This window comes from Populus trichocarpa, chromosome 17 (genome assembly GCF_000002775.5).
Source record: "Populus trichocarpa isolate Nisqually-1 chromosome 17, P.trichocarpa_v4.1, whole genome shotgun sequence".
Classification (NCBI taxonomy): domain Eukaryota; kingdom Viridiplantae; phylum Streptophyta; class Magnoliopsida; order Malpighiales; family Salicaceae; genus Populus; species Populus trichocarpa.
The window spans coordinates 12,846,406-12,857,575 of NC_037301.2; the positions used below are offsets into that span (position 1 = coordinate 12,846,406).

At 32.6% G+C, this 11,170-nt stretch overlaps 2 protein-coding genes across 2 annotated transcripts; one reads left to right on the forward strand and one right to left on the reverse strand.

The window, feature by feature from the left end:
• The first annotated feature begins 1,145 nt into the window (after positions 1 to 1,145).
• LOC18099396 (putative UPF0481 protein At3g02645) lies at positions 1,146 to 2,786 on the forward strand. The gene has a single exon (XM_006383278.1). It carries the CDS (start codon positions 1,146 to 1,148, stop codon positions 2,784 to 2,786), a length of 1,641 nt encoding a protein of 546 aa, XP_006383340.1.
• Positions 2,787 to 5,741: 2,955 nt separating this feature from the next.
• On the reverse strand, positions 5,742 to 6,972 carry LOC18099395 (protein RSI-1). Its single transcript, XM_006383277.3, has 3 exons — positions 6,820 to 6,972; positions 6,672 to 6,699; positions 5,742 to 6,316 (listed from the first exon to the last, which is right to left on the reverse strand). The coding sequence occupies exons 1-3, from the start codon at positions 6,895 to 6,897 to the stop codon at positions 6,135 to 6,137; spliced, it is 288 nt and encodes a 95-aa protein (XP_006383339.3). The 5' UTR covers positions 6,898 to 6,972; the 3' UTR covers positions 5,742 to 6,134.
• Between the last annotated feature and the right edge of the window lie 4,198 nt (positions 6,973 to 11,170).

Genomic DNA, 11,170 nt, shown 5'->3' on the forward strand with positions numbered 1-11,170 from the left:
AAAAACTCCCATCGATTTATTTTTTATTTACTGTATGGGAAAAAATTACATGAGAAAAAAAAATTAAAAGCATTGGGTCCTGTTAGCGGCAGAATCCAAGGTTGATGGGTCCAGCAATAGCAGGACCCAAAGCTGATGGGTCCAGCTGCGGCTGGACCCAAAGCTATTTTGGGTCCTTCTAAAGAAAGGACCCACCTCGAATGGGTCCTGCGGGGCAAGATCTAATTTAATATATTCTCCTTGAGTCTGACTGCACAGCCAGACTCAATCTCAATATATTTAAAAATAAAATCAAAAATATTAATTTGAAGTAGAAAAACAATAAAAAAAATTTCAAAATTTTTTCAAAGTATTTTTGAAACGTAAAAACATGCTTTAATAAGAAAATTAAACCCAACCTGAAATGAAAAAAATTTATTATCACCCAACTTTTTTATAATATAAAAAAACACATTAATTTATTTTCTATTTACGGTATGAAAAAAATCAATAAGAGAAAAGAAAAAAAATTCAAGAAGAAAAAAATATCATCATGCTTGGAGTTGGGTGTGAACACGTCCTGGCCTGACTTGGAGCTGGGCGGGGACGTGCTCCTACCCAATTTAGAGTTGGACGCGGGTATACCATGGTCTAACATGGAGTTGGACACTGAAAAAGACATAACCTCATTTTAAAGCGTGACTTTCGTGTGTTGATTTTTAAATGGGGGAGGTTTTAGGAAACCATGACCCCATTAATAATAGAGATGTGTTTTTAATATTTTTTTAAATAATCTTAATTCATGCATAAGATCCAAAAATACTCTTCATTGTTGGAAAAAAAAATATATAAAAGTGTTCTCCTCGTCATGAAATGGCACCTTATTTTAATGTGAAAAAATATATAAAGTGTTAAATAAATGTTTAGTATAAACTAAGTAAGAGAAACGTTTTGCTTTTCAATGTTAAATAATAAACCATATAATTAATGCCCCCTTTAATGATAGTGAATGCTTCAGACAAAAAATTAAAGCAAAAGAAAAAACCAATATTGAAGGTCTAATTTATTGGCCTGTGACTATAAAACCTCACTTAATTACTTCTTTATCACTAAATGCACATTACTTGAACTGCCAGAACAAAAATCTTTTTTTCTAGAGCACGAACATGTCTTCTTGCCAATCCACCATGCCCTCCAATGCAAATCCAAACTTTGATGAACATCGATGGATGATTAACATTCGTCGAACACTCGACGAGGAGCTTGAAGATGACACTGAAATTCCTGTCTGTATTTTCAATGTCCTTAAAATTCTAATGACAAGTTGCCCAGATTGCTATGTTCCACAGCAAGTTGCAATAGGTCCATACCATTACTGGCGTCCGGAGCTCTATGAGATGGAGAGGTACAAGCTCGCCGCGGCAAAACGAGCTCAGAAACGCCTCGAAAGCCTCAAGTTTTCACACATTGTTGATAACTTGATCAACCTTGAGTTGAAGATCCGAGCTTGTTATCATAAGTTCTTAGATTTTAGTAATGAGACTTTAGCCTGGATGATGGCCATTGATGCGTCATTCTTGCTTGAATTCCTACAAATTTATGCCATCAAAGAAGGGATCGCTTTCACTAGAGTCTCCTCAAGAATGTCACATTTGGTTGATTATGCAGGGAGAAAATCAGGCCACAACGCAATTCTCAGAGATATGGTAATGCTTGAGAACCAAATCCCATTATTTGTGTTGAGAAAAATTCTTGAAGTTCAATTGTCATCGTTAGAGATGGCTGATGATACGCTACTCTCAATGCTGGTTGGATTTTATAAGGAGATTTCCCCATTTAAGACGTTGGAGGACATTCCCAAGATCAATATTTCTCAATGTGCCCACTTGCTAGACTATTTGTATGACATTATTGTGCCCAATATTGAAGCACCAGAAGAGATAAATGAGGCTGACGATCAGCTTGATGCAATGCAAGGCAAATGTCTGTCATCCGAGAATTCAAACCTAATCTCAAGGCTAAGCGAAGGTCTGGTGCGTCTTCTCAAAATATTGCTATTTTCTAGACATGTTAAGGCCATGCTTAAATTGCCTTGGACAATCGTCTCTAACCTTCCTGGATGTTCAATCTTGAAACAACCTGTTGAATACCTTTTCTTCTCACAAGACAGAGAAGTCAAACCAGAGAATGAGAACCTGAACAATGAACATAACAAGCCTCCATTGGCAGAGGAGATTGCAATTCCTTGTGTCGCCGAACTGTTCAGATCCGGAATCCGTTTTGCACCGACAACAGGTAACATCCTAAGCATTAGTTTTGATGCCAAGACCGATACATTTTACCTTCCGATTATCAGTTTAGAAGTGAACACAGAGGTGGTCCTAAGAAACTTAGTAGCATATGAGGCTTCAAACGCGTCAGGACCATTGGTTTTTACGCGTTATACTGAATTAATGAATGGGATAATTGATACCGAAGAGGATGTGAAGCTGCTTAGAGAAAAAGGCATAATTTTGAACCGGTTAAAGAGTGATGAGGAGGTTGCCAACTTGTGGAATGGGATGAGCAAATCTATTAGACTTACTAAGGTTCCTTTCTTAGACAAAGTGATTGAAGATGTTAACAAGTATTACAATGGACGATGGACAGTAAAAGGTGGTAGATTTATGAGGCAATATGTGTTTAGTTCTTGGCAGTTTCTTACATTGCTGGCTGCCATTTTTCTTTTGCTCTTGATGACATTGGAAGTCTTTTGCACTGTCTATAGATACACTCGAATACTTCATATGAGACCACCTAGAAACTAGTCATAGTTATGGTAATGTAGTGGCTAAACAAATTCAAGAATCTAAATCTACTGCAAATTTGTGATTGACTTGATCACATTCAGAAGCAGGTCCACCAGGTGGGGTGGAAATTCTTGACTCAAGGATGGGTTAAATTGAATGTGGATGGATGAGCAAGGGGAATCCAGGTCAAGCTGGGGCAGGGGGTTTAATCCGGGATGAATTTGGGTCTTGAATAAAAGAATTTGCAATTAATTCGGGACTATATTCTTCAGTTATAGCAGAGCTATGTGCGGTGGTACCAGGTCTCGAATCGGCATGGATGTTGGGATTTCTAAAGGTTATCCTAGAATCTGACTCCAAACTGGTGGTTCAGCTCATCATGCAGGTGTCTATTACAGTGGAAGCAAATTACTCACTCATCGCCAAACCAAAGGAGCTGCTAGATCGTGAGTGGAAGATCAAAGTCCAATATGTCTACCGCGAGGCAAATCAAGCAACAGATTGGTTAGCAAAGTTTATTTTGTCTATGAATTCTCTTGATAGGAGCAATTGAATTCTAAATGACACTCCGGAAAATAGCAATGGATATAATTTCGTCGCTAATTATGTCCGTATTTAGTGATGGAATAAGTCTGTCGCTAATATCTGTAGCCAATTCTCATTTCTTGTAGGGTTTTCCTAGTTCTTATTTAGTGTTTCAGAGTATATTTTGCCCAATCAAACAAACTTCATGCATCATAATGATTCGTGCGAGATCGTGCATTTTACATGTTATGTTGACCAGCCCATCATCCTCAACGTCTTGAAAAAATAACCTCCCAACTACGTCACCAAAAATCTCGTTGCCTTTGTCATGCAAAACCATTTTCCCTTTGTGAGAAATAAAGCCTTTTGCCATCCATAGTGCTATTAGCAGGTCCTTCTCCATGGCAAAATCTTTCGGGAATACAGAGCATAAGGCAGAACATTGCTTCAAGTGCGGAGGTGTGGAGGGTGATAAAAATTCTTTGGGCTTGAAATTTGTTTAAATTTACACTATTTTGTACTTAATTTTTATCATATAAATAAAAATGATGAAATTTGAACTCGTAATCGCTTGGTTATCAAGATTTTGATATCATATCAAAGAATCATCTCAATCTAATAGTTTAGGTTATTAGGTAAGATCATAAAATATAATTTATATTATTATCTAACATATAAACTCGTTTTAAAGCTACTAATTCCAATAAATTTTTTAATAGAATATTTTCCCCCCATAATTCCTTTCAATGTTCATAAACAATTAGCCAAGGATAAACAGATATTATTCTGTTACCACCTCTAATGACTTTACCAACAACTAAACTAGTTAGAATCCATATTTTTCTTAGTTAGATAAATAAAAATTATTTATTATTTATTTAATTTAGAAAAATATTTTTTATGGTGTTTTTATTTGCTTTTCCTATTTAGTATAAAAATCAAATATTGAAATTTGTGAATTTATTTTTTCTAGTTTGTTTAGGTTGTTTTTTGAATTTATTTAAAGAGTTGTAAACTTCTTAAAAAATAAAACTACCAGGTGTGGTGAATTATTGAGAAATAAAATTTTAAATTAGGATTTTTATATAATTACTCTATTTAGTAAAATTTTATGATGTTTGTTATTGTTGTCTTTCTTGTGTTATTTTTGTCTGTCAGTTGGTATCAAATTCTAATTATTAGTTGTTGTGTAATGTTGAACTACTATAGATGAAAGAGAGGGTCGTAAAACAAGATATGCTCTTGTTGAATAGGATGACGTGTTTTTTTTTTTGAGAATGAAACGTTTAGAAATTGATGATAGAAGATATGTAAAGATAAATTACAAAATTAACATGTCAACCGGTGGAGATAAGAATCTCAAGGAACCGTGAAAAAGTGATCTTGGATACATAATTAATTTTAAAAATATATATATATATATATATATATATTTTTTTTTTGATTTACGTGGGGTGTCCGGGCCAACTTACGCGCACCACGACTATTCCCCACGGCCCACTGGACATCCTGCAAGCCCAGGAGCAGGTAAGGCACCGCGGGGGTGACAGGCGTGCACATAGAGGGTCGAACCCGGGACGGGGGCGGAACAAGTCACACGGTTGACCACAGCAGCTAGACCCTCGAGTGCTTAAAAAATATATTTTAGATGCATGAATGTTGGTATCATGCATTAAATCCAAAAAATGGGTCTCAATTTCACATGAAAAAGCGAGCAATGAAAGCGTTGTGGTTTGTGGTTTGGTTTTTTGTTTGCTTTCGTTATGTTAGTTATCATGGTTTTTATCGCTCCTGTTGTTTTGTAATGCTGTAGCTAGCAAGAACGTTGTCATGTTGTGCTTAGCTTTTAGAACAAACTTGGGAGTTATTGAATTAATTATTTTTATTAAAATATTATTTTTTTATTTTACTTTTTAGAATTGATTTCATTGAGTTTGATCCTGTCAACTAAATCACTAAAACTCCACTAGATCAATTAATTTTTACTTTATCAATTTCTTTAATAATTTAACTTGAAATTTAACTCAGATTAAATTCTAGATCTTAAATTTCTCAAGTGAACTTTGGCAATTCTCTTGTTGTTTTCCACTTGGTACGTAGTTACACACACACACAAACAGAACCTAAGAGGGCGCTAAGTGATTCAATGTGTTCTTGGGGAAGAATCACTATAGATTCCAGCAGTGATTTCTTTCTTTCTTTTTTCTAAGGACTTTTTCATTTGATTTTTCAATATTTTTTTGTTTGGTTCTTTAACTTTGTATTGATTTGGGATTAGTCTTGGTAATTTATTTTTTAGGATTTAGTGTAATATGGTTAAAAAATATTATTTCGACTTCAAAAAAAAATTCAAGTTCACTTGAATCAACCCGAATATTAACCTATCCAACCTGTATCTTGCATCGAATAAGGTTTAATAACTATGGATACATGCATCATACTCACACATTGAGATAACTTAATTTTTATAATTTTCTTGAACAAATCATTGCTTACATTTATATTATGAGCATATTTAAGGAAAGTTGGCTTGATAAAATCAAATTGATTCCCTAACCTTGACCATTGTACGGACTAAAAGGAGTTTACAAGCTATTTTGCCTCTCCCTTGGAACAAAATTACCCGTAGATTATAATGCCCACTTTCTCTAAAGAGGAGGAGTTTGCATCAATGTGGTAGCCCGGGCTTGAGAAATATGGCATCTAAAGAATAGATTGCCTAAAGAGAGAAATAATCCATGCCTGCCAAAGTGATTAAGAAAATGAGAATGGGATTCTAGGCGTCTATTTTTATTGTCTTTAGTTTTTGATCGAAGGTAGCTAACTAGCTAAGCCTCGAGGTCAAGGGCACTTGGGTCTTCCTTCCTTGGTCTTCCAGTTATTATAGCAAGGGCATGTTTCCTTGTTGCCATAAGTCCCAGGAGGAACACAGAGGCATGTCGCACAGCATTTCAGACAGAAGAACATGCATGGCTTCTTGTGTGATGTTGCTGAGCAGCGGTAATTACATCTTGGTTTGCATTCTGTAATGTCAAAATAAGTAAATTAATAATTAATTTCACACTCTTGATGATTTGCTACGTATGTAATGTAATGTAATTTCCCAAGAAAAACACAGATTTCAAATCCGACTCGAGAATTTAAGCAGGTCAATTTAGTGACTCATCTACCTGGTGCTTGCCGGGGAGATGAGTGAAGTAGCTTCTTTTTCCTTTCGATATTTATGAACAATTATCGAGTGATTAATAGACATTATTCCTTACAACTTCAAATGTTTTTACCAACTAAACTAGTTAGAATCCACATTTCTCTTAGGTTATAGTCTTGTTTAAAAGGAAAGAAAAAACCCAAGAGAGCAAGCATAATATATATATATACCTGAAGGACGGAGCTTGGCACCATGGATCTGTTAAAAGATTCAGAAAGAAGAAGGAGATTAGAGCTAGCTCTTTTACAAGAGTACTGGTAACAACTTTTGTAAGCAGAGAAAGCTAGCACATTTATACATATATGTAAATTTACATACCTCAGCCACGTTAGAAAATGTAATTAGAAGACAGAGAGAAAGGACAACCAAGAGGGAATTGCGACTGAGGCTAGCCATGGTGCTCTGTTATCTCTCTCTCTCTCTCTTACTATATTCTAATAGGGTTTTCTTTTTCTTTGACAGAGATTCTTATTTTCCATGGGGTTTGTGGGTTTTTATTTATAGGGATTTCTTTGGGATGACATTAAGGCGTGAATGCTGGGATCAGGCATTAAATCCAAAAAAAATGGGTCTCATTGTCACATGCAAAAGTGAGCAACGAAAGCGCCGTAGTTTGTGGTTTCGGTTTTTCTTCGCTTTTGTCAACTTTGTTTTGTAATGCTATAGGTAGCAATAATGTTGCCGTATTGAATTTGGATTGATTGGTATTTTGTTTTTTATTTTTAATTTTTTTAAGTTTATTTTAATGAGTTTGATCGAATCAACTACATTGCTAAAACTCGACTAAATCAACTAAGTTTTATATAACGATACTTTTTTTAGTTTAATTTGAAACCTAACTTCGATACATCAAGCTATATATAGAACATGGCAAACCAAATTTAATAATTATTACAAGCAACTCTCACATGCTTTTCACTATGTGGTTGAAAACAGATATATGTCATGGATATTTTATACACTTTTTGTATAATTATCAAAGATATATGGTGTTTTAATGGAATGTTACTTAAAGAACTCAAATGTTTAGGTTAAGTAGTTTGGCACGACAAGGAGAAACGTGCCTTAGTTTTATAATTATTATTAAAAAAAAAGTAAGAGGGCTAGTGATTTACTATGTCAAATGCATATGATAGGAATCATTATGGATACTTGTAGTGATTGCTCTCTTTTATTTTTGTCTTTGTAATTTTTTTTTTTTATTATTTTGGTTCTTGGTTTTTTTTTTCTGTTTGGTCTTTTAATATTATATTGATTTGGAATTAGTCTTGGTGATTTGTTTTTATGCCATTGCATGCAGATCTCGCGTTGTCGAAGAAATGTTTTGTCACTCGGTTGATGCTACGTCTAGTGAAATAAAATTTAATTTTATTAATTTAAAAGAATTAAAGCTTTGAAGACCGAATTCGAAGCTTGAACAAGTGTTCAATCCCTTTTTTATATATAAAATCAAAGACTAATTTGCACGATCAATTAAAGAACTCATGTCTTTTTTTGTCATTTAACTTTATTTTTCAATTTGATCATTTCACGTCCCATTTATTTAGGATCTAACTTTGAGGTTTATGTTGGTTGCCTAGATATGGGGTTCCCAAAATGTTAAGGAAACATTTCGACACTTGGTTGATCCCCGGTTTGGCAAAATAAAATAAAATTATGGTGATATAAAAATAATTAAAGCTTAAAAGAACAAAATTGAACGTAAAACAAATATGATGGGTTAGGATAGACAAGCAAGACAACTAAGTTAGCGTTTGTGGAAGAAGCCCTATGCGTTCTAGAACGCATACAACTTCTTCTGGTGGTTAATCATTGGCTTCCTTGGTGTAGTTGGAAGCGGCTTGTTGACTATGTTTTGAAGAGGCAACACATGTCAGTAGAAGGACGACGGTTTGGTTGCAGTGATATTTTTTTCTCCTTTCTCCTTTCTCTCTCTTATTATGTTTAAATTTGATCCCTCTTTTTTTTTTCTTGATCGCCATTTCACTTCCCAATTTATCAATTCTTGATTTTCTTTTTTATTTTTTTGGTCTACTTCTTTTATTATTATTATTATTATTATTTGAAAGTGTGTTGGAAAATAAAGGGCCAAAAACCGGTTATGAAACTAAGGGCAGGCATCAGTTGGGTTGGTTTAATTTAGACAAGAAAAATCAATAGAATTGATTTTTATTCCAAATTTTGAATTGAACCAGCAACTAGTTCAAATCTAGCAGTTTGGTTCGGTTTTGTTTTCTATTAAAAAAAATAGTTCATAGATCTTTTAATTGGGGGTTTTGAGCTATTTTTATAGGCTTTGATGTAATTTGGTGGCCTTTTTGGGTTTTTTATTTAAAAAATTTAGTTTGGTTCAGTTTAGTTTTATACGGTTCAGTTTGGTTTTTTTAGTTTTTCAAATATGAAACCGAAACCAAACTACTTTATTTATTTATTTTGTAATTGATTTTTTATTTGATATTTCAAGTTGGTTTGTTTAGATAATTTGATAATTTGATTGTTTTTCTCACCCTTACCTTGAATAATAGCACTACTCCTAGTATTTAGTAAAAAAAAAAAAAAAACAAAAACTAAAAGAGCTCTTTTTTTCACTATACATACATCTCATATTTTACTGTGTATTTACACATTGAAAATGAACATTTTCTCTTCTAAAACAAAATCCATTAATTCTTTTTAGGGGTAATATTGTTTTTCTCTCATGGTTTACTGGTTATTATCAAATTGATCGAGAAAAATTAGTCTTTATACTTTTTTTTCAAATTAAAATGATTTATTTATCTTTAAAAGAAAAAACGTATAAACATGTCCTTCAGGGACTTTTTCATCTTTTTATTATTCTATACACAATTAAATGAATTAATCACTCTTGGAATCACAATTTTTTAAAAGTGACTACAATGGGCTTTTTCATCTTTTCCTTAAGGTTATTTTTGTTATAATCATGTTAACTATGGGATGATTTATTATTTTAATAAATATAAAATATTATTTATAAAAAAAAGATTGTTGAAGTATTTTAGCAAATATAAAATATTATTTTAAAAAAGATGACTGGCTGAGTGGGGATTGTTCATGTATTTTGAGCAGCATGTGCAACCTTTTCTAGTGGCAAAAAACATTCAACAGCCATGTCATCCAAAGAGGCAAGTGGAAACGCATTTATGGCTCGTTTGGGAACGCGGCTGCGGCTGCGTTCCCAAAAAATTTGAATTTTTTTATTTTTACTAAAATTTAATATGGTTTGTATGTTTTGGATCGTTTTGATGTGCTGATGTCAAAAATGATTTTTAAAAAATAAAAAAACATCATTGGCGTGCATTTTGGCACGAAAAGTTATTTGAAAAGCACCCGCAACCACACTGCCAAACACGCTCTTAATAGGTTAGCGTATATGGCTTTACGAGTGGCGGTTTGGTGTGCGGTGGAAGTTTTTTTTTATCCACCATTTCTCTCATCTCCTTGGTATTCGCATTGGTCTAGCCAAAATAAAAGGTTGTCTTCCATTTGTTTTTATTTCAATTGTAATTCTTATTCTTTTGATTACTCTTTATTTATTTGGAATTATTTTTTAATAGTTTTTTATTCAATTTCATCCCTTATCATTTGATTTTATTTGATTTTTATATCAAATATGGTCATTATTCTTTTGATTGCTATTTTTTTAATTGAATTTGTTTTTCAATTTTGTCCCTCGTCATTTGAATTCATTTTATTTTTATGTCAAATTTGGTTCTTATTATTTTAATTTATTTATTTATTGCTTTGGATCCTTTTTTTGAAATTGGTTTTATTTTTTAATTTTATCATTCAACATTGGATTGGTTGAGAATTAAGCTTCTAAGTTTTTTTTTGGTATAGTGATCATAATCTCATTATTCAGATCACAAGTATGAAATGTTAACCTAGATTGATATTGGTCTTTTTTTTACACTAATATTTTTTTTTTAATTTCACCATTCAATATTAAGCTTATTAAAGATTGAGTTTTGTTTTTTTTTAATTTGCTTTCTTTGAGGATAACTCAGTCTCACGACCCGGTCATGAATTTATCATGCTAACTCATATTAGCTCAGGGTTTTTATATCATTTTATTTTATTTTATTTTATTTTAATTTTTTTTATATAAAATTTTATCCTCGTTATTTTAATTGGTTTTTTTTTTTTTTGGCTTTGAATCTATTTTTTAGATTAATTTTTTTAATTTTATTATTCAATTTAAATTGATAAAAAAAATTGCGTTTCATAAATCCAGTCTCGTGAATGTTTTCAGAATAAAAAAAACACGAAAGTTTTGGGATTTAACTATTAAAAAGGAAAGGGAATGAGGAAGGCATACTTTTGTGGATATCCTGACGAGTGACGCGGTAATTAAGGTGGTAAGGACATGTGAGACAACATGCCTTTCTTTGTTGTTTGATTGTGTAATGCTGTATGGGTCTGAAATTGCAAATTGGCAATCAGCCATCCAAAATTATCGATAATACCTAGACTAGTTTGAGGAAAATTTGGTAGGTTAACTCGAGAAATTTAGGTTTTAAAGTCTGACTTTGATTGAAGGTTTTAATTTAATTAGACAAACAAAAATTAAAAAAAATAAGATATGGTTATTTAAAAAAAACAAATTGATCTGGATTGATCTAATGACTTGCAAATTGATCTGATAACTTAA

What these genes read in the sequence shown, in the direction of transcription:
- LOC18099396 (XM_006383278.1), top strand. Translation starts at nt 1,146, where the DNA reads ATGTCTTCTTGCCAATCCACCATGCCCTCCAATGCAAATCCAAACTTT.
- LOC18099395 (XM_006383277.3), bottom strand. Translation starts at nt 6,897, where the DNA reads ATGGCTAGCCTCAGTCGCAATTCCCTCTTGGTTGTCCTTTCTCTCTGT. An exon ending in CATTTTCTAACGTGGCTGAG is followed by an intron (nt 6,700 to 6,819) that starts GTATGTAAATTT and finishes ATCTTTTAACAG; the next exon opens with ATCCATGGTGCCAAGCTCCG. An exon ending in TGCCAAGCTCCGTCCTTCAG is followed by an intron (nt 6,317 to 6,671) that starts GTATATATATAT and finishes TTGACATTACAG; the next exon opens with AATGCAAACCAAGATGTAAT.